The sequence below is a fragment of the Plecotus auritus genome (genome assembly GCF_963455305.1).
Source record: "Plecotus auritus genome assembly, chromosome: 1".
Taxonomy (NCBI): Eukaryota; Metazoa; Chordata; class Mammalia; order Chiroptera; family Vespertilionidae; genus Plecotus; species Plecotus auritus.
Genome location: NC_137770.1, coordinates 99,122,349 through 99,138,860, shown reverse-complemented (window position 1 = coordinate 99,138,860; position 16,512 = coordinate 99,122,349). Strand labels below are relative to the sequence as shown.

Genomic DNA, 16,512 nt, shown 5'->3' with positions numbered 1-16,512 from the left:
TTATTTCAAAGAATTTTGGGATCATGTCTGCAGTCCCATTCTTAAATACTTCCAGCTTTTGGCTAATAAGATTTAATAGATGTTTTGACAAAAAAAATAAGTCTATTATCAAAGTGGACATTTTACCAAAGGATTTATATTTAAAGTTATATCTCCTTTTTAGATGATGCTCTTCTCTGCCCAGCAGTGTGACAAGCAGGTATTTTACATGTTAGTTTGAACTGGTTATTTCTGTCCACAGGCCTCCTCAACTTTGTTAACATTGCAGAAACACCTTCCTTTTTTTATAGTTGAAATCAGAAGCCGGACTATCTGATCATTCCTAATGCAGTCATTTCATTAGGTCTCATTATAATGCCCTGTGTCCAGATATTGACCAAAATAGTAAATAATCACTAATATTATATCTGTGCCTGCCTCCCTCGAGTCTAGGGGAACCATGTAATAATGTTAAACCTCTTTGTCTTCTTTTAAGGAACTGAAATATGTTGAATGAAAAGCAAGCTATCCATCTGAACTCATAGAAGAGGTTCTTATTGGCTCAAAGTGCATGGTGGGACAAGGGATCAGCATAGACTCTGTAATACTGTATTCTTAAAGCATACACCACTGTAATGATTATTTAAAACATCTACCAAACATTTCAATTGCGTACCTAACCTCTCTGATGTGGTAATTGGAATAAAGGAGGTAATGAGCAAAATTTGCCAAGTATAACCATATTACCAAAGTGATTTTAGAATACTGATTATGACATCTCTATTTTTTGGAAAAATAAATTGGAAATATGTCACAATTTTTTAAATGTATCGTCCATAATATTCTCCAAGAGTACTCCTTGCCTTCTTTTTCAGGCCAAAACCATACATTCAGCATTTTGTACAATGGTCAGGGTTAAATTGGATGAGCCATCAAAATTCCCAACATAATCCTTTTGGGGGTATTGTGTGAGAAGATGGCCTGGCAAATTCTATCCTGGGAACATAGAGGTCACCAGTAAGACATAATAGTTCATAGATACTGAACTGATACATTTTAACTTAATTGGTAAATCATGTTTCATTGCAGTCTCTCACCCTGAGGTGAGGCTCATCACCTAAGGATAGGAGAGGGCTTGTCTTTAAGTGCTAAGCAACACAAAAAGGCTTGGAAATCAGCTGAAGCGGTGGGGATGGGGTTGCACAGAAATTTGCTAAATCCTTTTTTCCTACTTTTGCACATCTAAGGCCAAGATTAAGTCTTTCCTCTATGCAAATGAGATGTGGGGTGTGTGGAATGCTTTTAATAAGAGAAGCTGACAAAGGTAAGGAGAGAGGCAAAAGATCTATGCTAGAGCTGCAGAAATATATATCAGACAGAGGAGATCCCGAGGGTCACCAGTCTAGAGCTACCCTAGATCCCTTCTAGTCACTGAGCCAAGAGGCTCACCACAGGGCTGCCTGCAGCAGGGTGAGGTCACTCCTGGCAGAGGCTGGGGTAGCCACCAGGCTGTATGGAGCAGAGAAGACAGGGCTGCAGCCCACAGGAGCTGAGGTACAGCCCTCACCACGCTGAGAGGTGATCACAGTCTTGGGATTTCAACAAACTGCAGCCAGGAATCACCCAGGTGTTCAGAGAACAGAGGGTAGAGAGGCCCCTTTCCAGGTCCCCACCTCATCCCCTTCTGCACTAGGATGTATAAAGCCTCTTCCCCTAAACCTATCTCAGGGATGAAAGAGGAGGAAGAGGCCAGCCAAGAGACTGTCTAAACTTATTTAAATAAAATTTTGAAAATGGCTATTTAAATGATCAGTTCAATTGAGTGCTTGAATATCTATTTAATATTTTTTTCTCCCCGCTGGCTAGTTGGAAGGGGCTTGGGATAATGTTTAGATTAGTTAAAACCAAAATAACAAGTGTTTTTCTGCACATCTAAGTGATGAGCTCAATTTGCCACCTTGCTATAGCTTTTAAAAATAATAAGAAAAGACAAAAGTCCAGCTACCTTTATTCATGGTGAGATAATGTATAGAAGTACAAAGCCTAGAATTACAGGACACTTGAAGGTATCTGAAACATACACAACTGCACTCCCACCCCCCACCGCTGGTTCTGGAATCACTGATATTGCATGCCCTGAAGACACTCCATTCCAATCACTTTGCTATGAAAAGAAAACTGCTCTAAGAAGTCTTTTAAGTCTGTTTTTTAAAAGATACTCTTCTAGTACCTTCTTAAAAATTCTTGCAGGGATGGAAATGACCATTCTTGAGCAAAGCATAAAATACGGCTTTCTTCTCTTATGTTGAAATCTAATTTTTCTATTTCTTTTACCCATTGCCCCCTGTAACACCTTTAGGCAAACTTTTCTCTTTTCTTTACATGATCTTTCCCTGGGATGTAAATCAGCAATTACTTAGCTCCCACAACAAAGTGTGAGGCTGTAAATGTGGGCAGACAGCGATTAATCTCTGAGAAATTGAAATATCCGGTAGTTAGTTTGGTGACAACAGAAAAGCATAGAGAGTGCAACCCAGTACAGTGCTTCCGGTTCATATCACTCAAAGTTTGTTTGTTTCCCCTCTCTAAATGAATAGACTTTTCTTAAAAAATATATTTCAAGGTGTAACCTTAATCTTGGTAGAAATGTCCAAAGGTAATCTGAAATCTTTCTTCTTAAAAATCTAAGTGGAACATAAAGCAACTCAGCCAATGTGTGTGTGTGTGTGTGTGTGTGTGTGTGTGTGTGTGTGTGTGTGTGTCTTTAGGTAATCCGATGAAATAGTAAAATTCAAATGGCAAAGTTAGACAACTTGAAACAACATAACACATTTGTTTATTTGTTTAATATTACAATGGTAACAGGTTAAGAGCACTAGATTTGTATCTTCTTAAGAGGTTAATGATCAAGATTTTGATTTGTAAATTTCACTGTTCTTTAACCAGTTAAAAATCTATTTTCCACAGACTGTGAAAATCTCAGAGGGAAGATGGGGGTGGGTGGGTGGGAAGATAGCAACCAAAGAACTTGTATGCATAACCCTTGGACACAGACAATAGGGTAGTGAAGGCTGAAGGCAGGGAATGGGGGCAGGCTAGAAGGAGTCAATGGGGGAAAATAGAGGACATATGTATTACTTTCAACAATAAGATATTTTTAAAATCTATTTTTCAAAAGAATAATAATATATATTATTATTAAGGGACAGAATGAAACTTTCTGATTTAGAACCAAAAGCATATTTGTTAATTAGTTTAAACTAAACATAAGGAGCATTTGAACTCTTGGTTACTGCTTTCAAAAAAGCACAATGTTCCTGAAGCAAATATACGAAACATATTTTTCCAGAGTGATCTCAACCATTGTGTATCATGTCAATGGTAGACCCTGAGAGCCCCAGATCTACCACCTCCCGATTGATCATTGTAATGCACTCTGGCTAACTTAAGCAGTCAACCAACAAACATGTATCTAGTGACTACTATGTACAAGCCAGTATACTAAAACAATACAGGAATACAAAGAAGTAAAATTATTGGTCCTTGCCCTGCTCAGGCTTCCAATGTAGTTTGTAAGATTAAACATAGACACAAATTACTCCATTTTCAATGTCTTTAAAAGAATAATGATGTGAACTAGACTGTGAGTTAGACTCACCTATGCTGAAAACTAGAGGGAGCAGGGGCTGAGGTACAGCCCTCACCACGCCCTCAACATGGATCAAGTCTATCTGAATCAGACTTCTGAGTTCCAAGTTTGAGTGCTGCTTGAACCCCCTTATCTGAAAGTGTTTCAGCCAGCCTTCCACATGTCATTGTTAGTGGCTCTATTTGGGAGCTATTTTATGGACTCATGACAATGGAGCAAGATAAACAAATATATATAATGTGTAAATATATATTATGCATATCCAAATCCTATACAAGGTGATGTTGAAAGCAAGGAGTACAGGGCTTTTCACTCTGCATGAGAGGAGGCTAACCCACATAATTATTTATTTAAGACAAACAAGAGACTATATAAGAAAACTATAACAAAATCTCCAAACTCACTGGATACAAGCAAAAATAGAAAGGCTGGAAAAGGATAATAAAAGAGGACCCAGCAAAGAGGAGAGGTTTTGAGGGGGCCTTAGACACACACACACTTCACCCTCACCCTCAGTGTCCCGGGGGGGAAAAAAAAAAAAAAAAAAAAGCCCTGGGCTTGGCAAACAGAGAAAAGGAAAGCAGAGAAATTTTCAAACACCAGAAATAAATAAATAAATATGTTAAACAAGAAAATAACTTATTAGGCACCGCTTGAAAGGGGCAACACTCTCTAGCCTGCAGGTGGCGGCGACACAGTGGGGATAGGCCAGGGCTCTGTGGGCCGCACCAGAGGTCAGGGCCCCAGGGCTCTGTCTTAGAGAGAAGCCGGAGCAGGAAACTGAGTCTGTGGCTACTCTTAGAGCTGCACCTCTGATGTGTGGGTGAGGGATACAGCCTAGTGTAGCTGCAGCCACGCTCCCAATCGGCCCCCGGGGAAAGTCCGCCCATCCCTCGGTGGCCTAAGGCAGACCAGCGCCCAAGAGTGCCGGTCTTTGAAACCTAAAGCCCGGTGGTCAGCAGGGCTGGAGGCGGTGGCTTCCATTACAATCCCTCTTCCCGTCCCCAACCTCGGTCCTTGTTCTCAGCTCCTTTTGGTTCCAAAGAGGGGTTTGGATGGGAGCTGCGCAATGCCTGGGGTTCGCTGCGCGGGACCGATTTTACTAAGCACCTGGCTCCGCTCCGGGTGGAGTGGGAGTGGCGAAGGGGCTCGGAGGACGACGCAGCCCCGCTGTGGAGCAGGAGGAAGGGCCGGCTGCTAGTTCACTCTCAAGTCCGTCTCCCTTAAAGTAGGGCCGTGCAAAGGGGAGAGCAGCGGTTCCAGACCCCGCTAGGGGCACCAGGCGGAATCTGGCCAGCGAAGGGGCGCGGCGGGGCGGGGCTGCGGGCCAGCTGGGGACTCACCCCTAGGGAAACCCGTGGCTAGGCTTAAACAAACAGAAAGCACGGCTGGCGGCCTGAGTTGGAGATGTTAAAGAGTTCACGTGATCTGCACCGGCAGGACTGGGCGGAAGGAAAGATCGAAGTTACAGAGTGGGAAGCATAGAGGGTGCAGAAGTACAACCGCAGTGTAGGAGGGCGGGAGAGTGGAGAAGGGGGCTCGGCTCGCAAGCCTTCCCAGTTTACAAGCAAAACGCCCAACCCCACCTTTGCCGTGCTCCTTTCCCAGGTCTCTTAATCCCAAGACCGGAGCGCCCAGGGTCCTATCCCCACTTTGCCACACCGCACCCTGACCCCTGGGACACTTTCACCTCTCACACCCGGCCTCCCTTTGTCCTCATCCTCCCCCTGAGAGGGCCCGGCTCAGAGAGTCGTGATCCGGGACGTGCAGGTGCCATTACGGAAGACGCCACCGGACTCCAGGTTCTCGGGCTGGAAGTCCTCCACGCTGTAGGCGCGGCTCTTGAGGGCGGTGGCGTAGTAGTCCACAGGCTCCTCCGTAGCGTTGTCCATCCAGCTGAGGCACAGGATGCGCTGGAAAGAGCGCTTGAAGTTGTCTGAAAGGAAGCCGTAGAGGATGGGGTTGGCGCAGCTGTTGGCATAGCCGAGGATGACCGACAGCTGGCTCACGGTGGCGTCGTCCTGCTCCGCGAACACATTTACCAGCTGCACCACATAGAAAGGCATCCAACAGATGACAAACACCATCACCACCATCATCACCATCAGGGTGATCTTACGCTCGGAGCGCTTGCGCTGCTGCCAGCCGGCCTTGAGGGCTACCATGCGCATTTTTGTGATGATGAGCACGTAGCACAGGCAGATGGCCCCGACGGGCAGCAGGAAGCCCATAAGAAATGTGTACAACACGAAGCCCACCAGCCAGCGCTGGGCGGGCTCGGGCATCAGCATGTTGCAGGCCACTGTGCCGTCACTGTTGGCCGCCGTGCGTGAGAAGACCACGATGGGCAGAATGACCAGCAGCGAGAGCACCCACACCCCCAAATTCACCACCTTGGCCACAGTGGGCCGGCGGTAGCGCGCTGCCTTGATGGGGTGCACTACGGCCACGTAGCGGTCCACGCTGAGCACAGTCAGACAGTAGATGCTGGTGAACATGTTGACCGCGTCCACACTGAGCACGAGGCGGCAGAGCAGCGCGCCGAAGGGCCAGTGGCGAAGCAGCGTGGAGGTGACCAGGAAGGGCACGCTGAGCATGAGCAGCTCGTCGGCAATGGCCAGGTTCAGGATGTAGATGTTGGTGGCGGTCTTCATCTTGGCGTAGCGCAGGATCACATAGATGACCATGGAATTCCCACACAACCCCACCAGGCACACCACGGAGTAGATGAAAGAGATGAGGATGGCGCTGCCCTGGCCTTCGCTCAAGGTCCCATTCTGGGATGCGTTTCGCCCGGGCTCCTCCATGCCGTCCGCGGCGCCGGCCCCAGGGCCCCTGCTGCCGCTACCTTCGCCACAGCTGCCCGGGCTGGGGCTAGGAGAGCAGGGAGAGGAGGCGGTGCCATTGGGGAACATCTCCGCGGATGGGGAACCGTGGGGCTGCTGGGGCTGGGGAGTTCTCCCGGGCCCCCGCCGCTTGCGCCCTCACTCAGCACCCTGGCCGTCTGCCCGCAGTTCACTGCCGCCTGGCGCCGGAGGGTAGCGCACAGCGGCTGCCGGGAGCGCGGCTCCGACCCGCGCCCGCGGGACGCATGGCCCAACTGCTGCCTGCGCGCAGCCGCTTGCTGCTCCGGGCGCCTGGCCACTCGCTGGCGCCGAGAGGGGAAGCCGGGAGACTGAAGCCCCGAGCCGCACAGCCATTAACTGGCGCGCTCTGGGCTGGTGAATGATTAATAAGCACCACCAGCGCGTCAGCAGCTACGAAAGGGAAGGGGAGGGGGAGAGAAAGAGAAAGCTATATAGGAGGCTTATCACCTCTCCCCATTTTGTATTTTTCCCAGTCCCGCGCTCGGTTTAATCCGAGTAGTTTTTTTGTTTTGTTTTTTTCCCCCAGGGTTGCCCTGCAGCACCCTTTACCCATCCCTCACCGGGACCTGCGGAGTTTCCCCGCCTTTCTGGAGGGTGGGTGGGAGCCAAAGGTGTAGATTCTGCCCCTTCATCCCGCCCCTATCCAAGGCAAAGACTGAAGCGGACCCCAGGCATAGATAGGTGTCTGGAGTTCATCTCAGTTACGCTCAGCTGCTGCCCCGCCCTAAGGGAGCCTTACTCCGCTGGGGTCCAATCGTCCGGGGACCTAAGCCCCACCTCCCGCCCCGCTCGTCCGGCTCCTCCGACCCGCCGCAGGAGCTCCCAGCCCTCCTTACCTAGGGCGCGCCACCTCGGGACCCACGCGGAGCCGCCCGTGCAAAGTGCCTGTGCAGTCTGGTAGCGCGGTGACGTGCTTCGTGCGGTTCAACTCCTTTCTTTGGGAGGGACCCCAACACCGGCACCTACGCGTCTGCTCTTCGAGTCACGGAAACTGACCCTAAGCCGGGAGCCTTGGGAGTAGGGGCGACAACCCCGCGTTTGGGGCTTCTGCGTTACATCACCGCAGGCAGCTCTTCGCCGGCGGGAGTGTTCAAGGCCCTGGGTACACCATTGAGAATCTCCATTAAAGCGTGTAGTGCCCAGAGCCTCCTGCGTCTCCCAAGGGAATATCGACTGCCTGAGGCTCCCTCCAGAATGTGCCAGACGCGGTATTGGAAATCCATGTAGGTGTTCTCTGGGGGGAGAGAGGTTGCGCTGCTATCTACAGGCAAGTTCCTATAGACAAAGCAGCGCAGCAGGGCTGAGGGGGAGAGGGAGTGAGGAATTACTGCTGTACTTTGTACCCCGGAGAGTTGGCGGGCCGGCCCGGGGAGAAGAGTGCCAAGGCCTGGGTGAGCTGGGACGTGAGCTCCTCTAAACCCTTGAAGGGCCGGCCTTGCAGGTGACCAGACTTCGTCATCAACTCCAGGAATGGAACGATGGCCTTGGAGTCTTTCCATCGAAATACTAGGATTTCGGCCTTTTCTGAGGCCCCTGGACGTGAGACCCGGCTTCAACGTATATGCCTAAACCTTTAAGACACAAAAACCGATGCAGGCCAGCCTAAAGCTCGCCTACTTCCGTTAGGAATTGAATTGATCCTGGGGGCGGGTAGTTCAATTACCATGATTTCTAACCACTTCTGGGACTTCCAACCATCTCTAGTCTAGGCTCCCTTTGGCTTTCTAATCGTTTCAGTCCAAGATAGAGCTCCCCTGTTCCTTTTCAATATCCCTTAAAGTCTTTATATGACTCGTGCAGGTTCCCAGGAAGGCTGACCCACAGCAACCTAGTGCTGGGCCTCTTTCAAGGTTTAGCTTTGTCTCCAGTTTCCTGTTCCGCCTCCCCTCAACCAGAGGGCACCCACTGAGCTGAGTCTCAGCTTTCCCTTCCATCCCTACAGTTTTCACTAAGGAGAGGCAAACAAGCAGAACTGAACTCCTCAGGAGGCTATTTGTACCTTTGTGCCACAGTCCAGAATGCAGAAATGGATGCAGAAAGGGGGGGGGGGGCAGGCACAATTCCTATCGCCCCTTGCTTTATTGGGGTAATCATTTGCATATGTGTTTTAGTTCTCAAAACTAAGTGCTCCAGCAAGGAAAAGAATAGCTTTTGTAGTGTATTGGTTATAACAATTAATGATAAGATAAATGACAGACTCTCATAGGAATATGTGCTGTGGACACTGCATTATTAATGAGAAATGCGCTAGGAAGGAATTTGATATTTCATATGGCTCAACCTATTTAACTCAGTGCTTTATCTAAACAAATTACTTTATCTAAAATGGAATGTGGAATTGGTGGTTAGTTGTATATTATTTTTAAAAATACAGCACATATGGAGGAAAAAAATGAATGTTCATCAGGTTTTAAAAGTGGCTTTCCCCCCCATAAAAGCTTTTATACTAGCCAAGCCTTATAATGTTTAAGATGCCTCTTTGGCAATTGCTGACTAAAGACACCTGGCTATTCCTCAGGGGGCTGATATTTCAACAGTCATCGTTTAGACACCTGGGTGTTAATCATGATTGCTCTAGGGAAGTGGGTGATGGGAGCAGGTAAAACAGCTCTGTTGTTCAGTATCTCCTATGTTCACTTTGCAGCTCATCTTAGGGAAAGCTCTCAATTTAGTGGTAGCCTCATATATAAAAAAAGAAAACTTATGAGCTGACATGAACATTTTTTTTTTGTTTCTGAAGCGGTTTCTATGATGAATTAGTATCCATAAAATGAGATTGACAATGAGATATCACTTTATATCCACTAGGTTGGCTATAATATATATTTTAAAGAAAATAACAAATGTTGTCAAGCGTGTGGAGAAATTGGAACCCTTCTATGTTGCTGGTGGGAATAAAAAATGATGCAGCAGCTTTAGAATGTTTGATGATTCCTCAAAAAGTTAAACATAAAATTGCCATATGACCCAGCAATTACACTTATAGGTATTTACACCCCCCCCCATTGAAAACAAATGTTTGAACAAAAACTTGCACTTGAATGTTCATAGCAGCACTACTCATAATAGTCAAAGAGGCCAAATATTCATCATCCAATGAATGGATCAGTAAAAAGGAATGAAGTACCAATACATGCTACAACATAGCTGAACCTTGAAAACATTTGCAAAGTGAAAGATGCCAGCCAGGACATATATATTGCATGATTCCACTTATGTTAAATGTCCAGAACAGGCAAGTTCCTAGAGACAAAGCAGCTCAGCAGGGCTGAGGGGAAGAGGGAGTGAGGAATTACTGCCTGATGGAGATAGGATTTCTTTGGGGGGTAATGAAAATATTCCTAATTAGACAGTGTTGGTGATTATACAATATAATACATGTACTAAAAGCCACTGAATTGTACACTTTAAATGGTTAAAATTGTGAATTTTGTGTCGTGTGAATTTTACTTCAATAAAAAGAGAGAGAGATTGAGATGGATGTGAGCCATGCAGTGTTAATCAAGTCTTTTCAGTCATGTATTTCTTAGTATGGTCTCTGTGAACTAATCCATCAACAAACAAAAACAATCAAGCTAAAGGCAGCATTTCTGGGCTAAACAACATGTGATTGGGTTGCTGCTGTTTTTAAATTATATTAAGAGGAGGAGCCCAGTTTAAGAGTCTGCCTTCCCCTTAAACCTCAATTTGATGTAAACCTTTCCTGATGAAACAGGAACACCAATATAGGCATAGGAGTGCTGTAATGTGGAAGGAACATGGCCTATAAGAAGTCAGAACTCCACATCTTCATGTCTTGTTTAAAAACTTTTTTTAAAAAAAGTATGTATCTAAAGTAGCTAAAGCCTTGAAAGGCATAGCATATGCTTGTTTTCTCCATGATAGTTACTAGTCTTCCTCTGTAGTTACCATCTTTCTTATGCATCTGTGATAGGAACATTTTGAGATATGAGAGAGGAAAGAATATGGCTTCCAAGAGGGGAGAATGAAAAGTCCTAACTTAGGAAGTTGCAGATTCTTAAGCAGGTTATTTTCTTCCCCCTTCTCAAATCTCTCCTACAAGCTATAGTCTTCTGTACTGGTTATGTAGCAGGTGTACACTTTGATTACTGTAGTTACCACACTGTGTTGTGATTTGTGTGTGTGTGCTATCTGCCTACCCACTTCTAAATCTGTAAGTTGGTTGAGAACAGGGGCTACATTTTTTTTATCATTGTATCCCCAGCACCCAGCATAGCACCTAGAAAATTGCCCAACACCTCTGTTTTATGTTTCCAAGGCATTCTATGAATAGTATCTTCTTTTTTCTAATCCATAACAGGTAGATGCAAAGAAATCAACTTTGGGCCATATCCAAGAAAATCTTTTAATATCTGTGCAATATCATCATCTATAATAAAACCTTATGCATTTAAATCATTCTGAATAATTTCAATTTGCATGTCCTATACCAACAATTTTCATGCTGATGACTCATTCATTGATCATTCTTGGTCTTTAATTTATTGGCTGAGAAAGGACTTTGGAAAATGGGTAGTGCGTGCTTTAGTAGCTAATGATGGCTTTTTAATAGTATCATGCAGTGTGAAAGCCATTATACATGGAAGGTTGTTTCTTTTTCATTGCAGTCCTGAGACTCAGTTGGTTTGGTGGAATAGTAATTATCAGGAGCTCAAACTCCACATCTGTCAGAATCATTATTAATGCGGTTTTTCCAACTGGAGCCTATGGTGATCCTTGAATGAGCTCCTCTAATATGTGCTAGTGGTAACGGACTGCCACTAAGGATTAAAGGGAGCAGTTCCTGGAACATAGTCTGCATGGTATCATCAGAGTTGTGTTTACAAACACCTGTCTGGACAGATGGACTATAGGGGGCAAGTGCCACTCAGCAATATGGTCCACAGCAGAGGTATGTGTCACTTAAGGACCATCTGCCACTAAGCAGTTAACATGATGATCTATATATATAAAAGCCTAAGCGACTGTTATGACCAAATGACCGGAACAAGAATGACCTGTCTCTATGACGTGCACTGACCACCAGGGGGCAGACGCTCAACACAGGAGATGCCCCCTGGTGGTCAGTGCGCTCCACAGCCAACCTCCCATGGCCAGCCAACCTCCCCCACTCCCTCCCCCCGGCTGGTAAACCTCCTGTGGTCCTTCCCCCATCCTTCCTCCTACCCCACCCCATCTAGCAGGCCCTGTCCAGCAGCTAGCAGGCCCTGTCCAGCAGCTGGCAGGCCCCAGCTGGCAGCCAGCAGGCCCCAGCTGGCAGCCAGCAGGCCCAGGCTGGCCTGGCCCGATTGGGACTGGGCAAGAGGGCCCCGATAGGCCCTGATTGCCTAGGGTCCCCACCCATGAACGAATTTTGTGCACTGGACCTCTAGTAGTCTAATAAGAAAGTAACCAGAGTGCAAAAGTGGCTATAGGGCTGAGGAACATCCTGGATTTCATTTCCCAGGGTTGCCCCATCACTTCACAGCAGTTGGTAGCCTGAGGTTGAATTCATCACCAATCTCAGCAAACTCGTCCTGTCACTGATTTTCCAATTGCTTCTTCTGTGAAACATCATGACAGAGTCTTTTTGTGCCTTCAAAAGAGACACACAGTGTGGCAACTCATTTTCCCCTGTGGATTCTCCTCTCCTAAATAATATTCTAAGAACAAGAATTCAACAATATAGAAAGTATTCATTATTATTAATGGATAAATAAAAGCAGACCAAAAGCAGCCACATGTTACCTGTATTATTTTAAATAGTCCTTGCCAGTAATACATTTTTCTGTAATGTAGTCTCTGTTAGTCAAGGATTTCAAGATTGATTGCATTGTTTCAAACAATTTTGCCAAAAATTTGGGGAACATTTTTCTTTTTAGCAGAAACTACAAAAAATGCTTTCAAAGTCACAAAACCATATATTTTTTTCCTTTGATTGATGTTTGATTTTCAGCGGAGTATTTAAACATGTGAAAAAAAAACACACCATTCTTTCGAGAAAGGGCTGTTCTTTTTAGTGGGCTGTATCTGTCAGTCAGCTTCACCAGCTAAGGAACAGCCAAAAGTGAGTAAGTGGCTGGATGTAGGAAACAAAGCCAGTTTTGTAGATGGAAGCTATCTAATCTTCTTTTTTTTAATATAAAACTTATATACTTTTTCTAAACAAGCATGTAATTAGAGAGTGATTTGAATCTATGGAGCCATCATGATACTACCCCTTTGTTGCATTTTAAGTATGACGAGGCAGGAACCCAGGCACATGCTCCATCAGCTCAAACACTGCTCTATTTAGAGGACATGAAGCAACTTAAAGGGCGTATCTTTTCTTCTTTCCCACAGTTACGGTGGAACTGGTCAGTGGTGGGTCTGTGTTAATGCATCGGTCTTCTGCTGGAGGTAGGAAGAATGGGGAGTGGTGTGTGTGAGCTGTGGATTCAGAACCACTAGGAGTGGTCCAAGAAGGGAATGCCTGGCTCCCCGACTCCTTCCTCCTGAGGGCGGGCTGCCTCACGCTGACCAGCACCAGGCCCTGCCTCTGCTCTTCTTTCTGCACGCAGCACAGGATGGTGCTTTACTTTGCGCTTGAGGAAGCAGTCTCTGTGGCAGCCTGACCTTTCCTTTCCTGTAAGAATAGGGAGATAAGAAGACAGCAAAGTCCAGGCAGGGCCTCGTGGCCTAGATTAGGAATTCACTATTCTTTGTTGACTTCTGGGTGAACTGAGGTTTTACTGCTTGTATACTGGTTTCTGATACTATATCCTGTGGTTAAAAAAATTCATAGAAGTAAAATTCAGACTACAGTAGAAGAAACTTAATTCCAAGTTGTATTATGTATGGTGAAAAGAAACTAGAAATTAACATCAGAATTCTACTATTTATGAGTAATGTTGTATTTTTAATCAAAACCGAATCATTTATTCGTTAATTTAGCGCACATATATTGAGTGCCTACTGGATGGCAGGCACTGTTCTGGGCACTGGAGATGCAATGGCAAAGATTAACTAGGTCCCTGTGGAATTCTAGTGATAAGTTATAAGAAAAAGGTAGGGATGAGGGGCCAGAGAGCTGGAGAGGCTGGGTGTATTTGACCAAGGTTAGATTGAAAGGGACAGGAAGGAGATGATGCTTGAGCAGCCCCAAATGTGAAGGAGCCCATATCTGTGAAGGTGTGTTCCAGCAGCACCTAGGAAGCAGTGCTGATTCTGTTGACACAGGTGCCAACATACTTGTTATATCCCGCATCCCTCTTTGTTCATTTTATTTATTTTTTTACTTTCTAAAGTAATAATAATTTAGCCCTGGCCTGTGTAGCTCAGTTGATTGGGCATCGTCCTGTGCCCCACAAGGTTGCTGGTTCGATTCCTGGTTAGGGTACATGCCCGGGTTGCGGCCTTGATCTCCGGTAGGGGGCATGCTGGAGGCAGCCAATGGGTCTTTACTTCTCACATCAATGTTTCTCTCTCCTTTTCCTTCCTCTCCTTCTAAAAATCAATTAAAATATTTTTAAAATAAAGTAATAATAATTTAGATCTCATCTAGACTGCTCTTTGAGCCTGATGGATCCCAGACTATTTCAGTCAAGATTTCCAAGCCAGATGCATCAATGCTTCATTAGAGTGCTCCTTAGCAAGGTTTCCTCTTCTCTGGCTATGTCCATGTTACCCTGGCATCTGGTAAAAGACAAGGGAGAGAAAAGCCAGGTATTCAACCTAAAATTGAGACAACTTTAACAATGCTCTCATTTTTTTCTCAGAGAATTGGGGAAAACTCCTGTTTTTCTTGAGTGGTGAGACACAACCACTCATGTTCTGTTGTACCCATCAGAGAAGAGCTTGTCCATGAGAATGGGTGCTAATGCGCCCACTGGTTTCCCCACCACCAGGATTTAAGAAGCAAACAAAAACAAGGATCTGCTTCAAACCAGAAATGTGTACAAAATGAGTAAATGTGGTCGGAGGGACTGGCAGGAGGAAGGGGAAGAGACTTGGGTGGGGAGGGACAGCTTCAGGCACTTGTAGGACCAGTGGGTTTAGTGTTGTCCTCTACCTGATATGCAGCTGTTTAGTATAACAATTCTGGGGATGGGGGGAATTCTGGTGTTCAATCATCACATGTTTCTCTCAATGGTGGTAGTGCAAAATTCACACACACGTTACAAAGACCCAGGTGTAAATAACAATTTTGTAATCACACCTCCTAGAAAGCACAGATCCTGTGGCTCCCTGCCTAGAGGTCACAAGCCCACTGCCAGGGCCAGTGTGGGCTGACTACCTGGCAGTTATGAACACCTCTAGGCTGGAGGGGAGGCCAATGGGTGGCTGTCTGGGGGAGGCTGAAGCAGATGAGCGATGAGCTTGGCCATGGTGGGCAGCAGTGTCTGTACTCATGTATATAAGCTGGGAGCCAGAGGTGGACACTGAAGTGGGCTGGGCTGTGGGTGGGGCAGGTTCCCTGCAGAGCTCATGAGGAGTGCTGGAGTCTAAATACCAATCTTGCCAGGTCACAATGAAGGTAGAATGATAGGATATATTTTATTTAACAGATTCTAAACAGGATTTATAACTCACAATGTAAGCCAGCCAAACAAAACAGTTGGGCCTGTGGGAGAACTGCATGCAGCACAGATGTTTGACCCAGGCCACTGAGAAGATGAAGAGAGGAAGCCACCCCAGCCACTGGATCCTTTTCTGCCCACCTTTTCTACCCTTTCCCATTCCAAAATAAAACTGTGCTCTTCCTCTAGTCAAAAACAAAATATTATGTAAGTGACAAAACAAGTAACAGCACAAAATGTGGCTCAGGGCCTTGAAGGAAAGGGTGGAGAGTGGGGTGTTATGGAACTGGGGTTGGCCTGGTGACGTCTGAGCCCCAAATTTGTCAATAAACAATTGGCTGTTACTGTTGGCATTGAAAAACTAGGTGGGGCAAAAGAAGGATTAAAAACATTAAATACATTATTCTTGTATTTCACATAATAGAATAATAATTTTGTACTAAAAATTACGTTGCAGATGAATTTTTATTGACACATAAAATTATTCAAAACATAGTTAAGTGCAAAAAGTCTATTTTAATACTATATGAGCACATTAAATAAATACCCCCCACACATGAGCAAATACAGTATATGCATAGGCCAGAAAGGACAGCTACTAAGATACAAAAGGTGGTTTTCATGAGGAAGTTGGGTTATAAATGCTTTCATCTCCCTTTTATATATACAGTAGAGATTTTTCAAAATTTTTAGCTATGAGTGTGTATTGCTTTATTTTTAAACATGGTAAAAGTAATAAAAGCTTATTTTGTTAATTTAAGAAAAGACTCCAGGCCATGAAGTGTCTGCTCTATTTAATGAAGCACTCACTGATTTATTGCCTCCTTAATTACTTTTACTTTCAGAAAAACACTAATAAATTTATTCTAGAAATTAACGTATTATGAGGCAAATTAAATAGCAAACAAAATGTACTCAACAGAAGGTGGTGGAAGGAACTGAAACAGGAGCTGGCGTTATCGTCTCCCAGGCAACCTCTTTAGCCCTGTGACCAAGTGGTCTTGGTGTGCTTGAGTTGGCTATGCCCACCTCTTGGAATTACTGCGGTCATGTAAATCACAAGATGATGTTTGTGAAAGCGTGGTGTGGCTGTCTAATGCCAACTTTGTTTTCCATGTGTTTAACCTTGTGCAGGCTTTTGAGCTGCCTGTGCCTCAGTTTCCTCTCTCATAACATGAAGAAGGTAGTGTATCTACCTGATAGGGTTGTTAAAAGGATTAAATATGTTCACAGGATTTAGAACTATGTCTGGCATGTAGTAAGCATTATGTAAGTATTTAGCTATTATAAAATAATTTCTAAAGTACGATTTACAATGTAACATTATTTTTGAATCAGTCAAAAGAACTTAGGAATTCGTTATGCCTCTTGCTCATGAACTTAATTCAATACATCCAGCATTCACTTATTCAATGTAAGAAATATTTACTGAGCAATTACTCTGTGTATGTTACCTATT

The 16,512-nt window shown here is 45.2% G+C and overlaps 1 protein-coding gene across 1 annotated transcript; it reads right to left on the bottom strand.

Annotated features, from left to right (window-relative positions):
* Positions 1-2,845: 2,845 nt before the first annotated feature.
* Positions 2,846-6,760, bottom strand: SSTR1 (somatostatin receptor 1). The gene has a single exon (XM_080659391.1). The coding sequence runs from the start codon at positions 6,541-6,543 to the stop codon at positions 5,371-5,373; it is 1,173 nt and encodes a 390-aa protein (XP_080515517.1). The 5' UTR covers positions 6,544-6,760; the 3' UTR covers positions 2,846-5,370.
* Between the last annotated feature and the right edge of the window lie 9,752 nt (positions 6,761-16,512).

What these genes read in the sequence shown, in the direction of transcription:
- SSTR1 (XM_080659391.1), bottom strand. Translation starts at nt 6,543, where the DNA reads ATGTTCCCCAATGGCACCGCCTCCTCTCCCTGCTCTCCTAGCCCCAGC.